This window comes from Pygoscelis adeliae, unplaced genomic scaffold, assembly GCF_000699105.1.
Source record: "Pygoscelis adeliae isolate BGI_AS28 unplaced genomic scaffold, ASM69910v1 Scaffold1123, whole genome shotgun sequence".
NCBI lineage: Eukaryota > Metazoa > Chordata > Aves > Sphenisciformes > Spheniscidae > Pygoscelis > Pygoscelis adeliae.
Window position 1 is genome coordinate 54,373 of NW_008824507.1, and position 1,490 is coordinate 55,862.

General features: G+C 59.9%; 1 protein-coding gene across 1 annotated transcript in view; it reads left to right on the forward strand.

Moving 5' to 3' along the window:
* Window positions 1-1,490, forward strand: part of DNM2 (dynamin 2) — a gene marked incomplete at its 3' end in the record, with an annotated part of 27,781 nt that overhangs the window by 2,869 nt on the left and 23,422 nt on the right. Inside the window, exon 2 of the mRNA XM_009321554.1 lies at window positions 426-499. Within this exon, the coding sequence (XP_009319829.1) occupies window positions 426-499 (74 nt within the window). The remainder of the gene's footprint in view (window positions 1-425; window positions 500-1,490) is intronic.

Consider the following 1,490-nt stretch of genomic DNA (forward strand, 5'->3'; position numbering starts at 1 on the left):
GGAGCCGCTCCCCTGCGTTAGTGCCCCTTCTCCTCCCGCCTGCGTTCGGGGATGGGGAGGCACTCCTGGAGAGCTCTGCCCTCCAAGGGCGTCCTCGCGGCTGGGGCTCCCATCTCTCCCCTTTTCCGCAGGGAGAGATAGCGGGGCGGGGGGGTGGTGGGAGGATGGCCTTGAGACCAGGGCAGGCACTGGGAGAGCACGTTCCTGTCCTGCCACGGGTGTCTGTGGCCCCGGGAGCATCTTTTACCCTCTTCCAGCTCCCACTGCAGAGCAGGAACCGATTCGGTGCAGGACCAGGTGTGTTCGAGCCCCTGCACGCCATCCCCTGGTGCCCGCTGTTTAGATATCGGGGTGATCAACTCGGTACAGCATTAACTTGCTTATTTAACCATGTCAGTAAATGTTTGTCTTTTAATTCCTTGCAGGGACTTCCTTCCCCGAGGCTCTGGAATTGTCACTCGGCGGCCCCTCATCCTGCAGCTCATCTTCTCCAAGACAGGTACGGCCTGGGCAGGAGACGCTGTCCAGCTCCCCCGTCGGAAGAGGGAGAGGGTGGCTGAAACCCTTGGCTGGCAAACGCGGCCCCGTCTACCCTACGGATGGGAGGTACCGCCGGCGTTTGGCCCCTTGCCGGCGCTCGAGCCTCTCGTAGGTTTGTCGTTTAACGAGCGTATGACTATTTCGCTAACGGTTCTGCTTCGTTCGAGCGTTCCTCGAACAGGATTTTGACTGCTGGGCAGCGCGCCTGCCCTTGGGGATGAAAGCCGCCCTGGAAGTGGCAGATGAGAGAGGAGGTTTCTGTAATTTTGCACCGATGCCGGCGTTTCGGCGCACATCTGGTTGAGAGCACGCGCTGGCAGCGTGGATTGTGTTCAGGCTCGTTTCGAACAGACGCTGCCCTTGACACCCAAAAGCCGGGGTCTGTTCCGCAGGAGGCTCCTGTAGCAGATTGCGGTGATCCTTTCTTCCCCAAAAGGTGCTCAACCCCCAGTCAGACCGCGGTGCGTTTGAACAAGTGTGTCAGCCCTCTTTAGCTGCCTTGTGCTGGCACAGGGGAGGGCAGGGGCGTCTGTGGGGCTGCAGGGGAGAGGGGAGCAGAGCACGGGTTGAAGCGGTGATGCGTTCAGGTCCGTTTAGGTCCATCCTTCTGCTCCCCTCCAGCAGAAAATTCCTGTTTCCCTTAAGGTGTCATTATCCCGATGACAAGGGGGACTTTGTCTGTGCACAAGCGTTTAAAACGCTGGTGGTTGCTAATAAAAGCTTCCCCACTGCCCTGTGACTCAGTTCCGCTTCGCACCCTGGTGCAGAGGAGTTGCGAAATCGGCCTCTGCTCCGGTTCACCTGCCTCCACGCGTGGCGAGGAACACCGAGGAGCTGAACGCGGGGCACGAGGACGGCTCGTTTTCCCTTTTGAAAGCATCAGCCGGCCTGATCTCCGGGGAGATTCCTCCTGTTGCCTTCCCCTGAAGGAAACACGCGGGGCTCTTCCG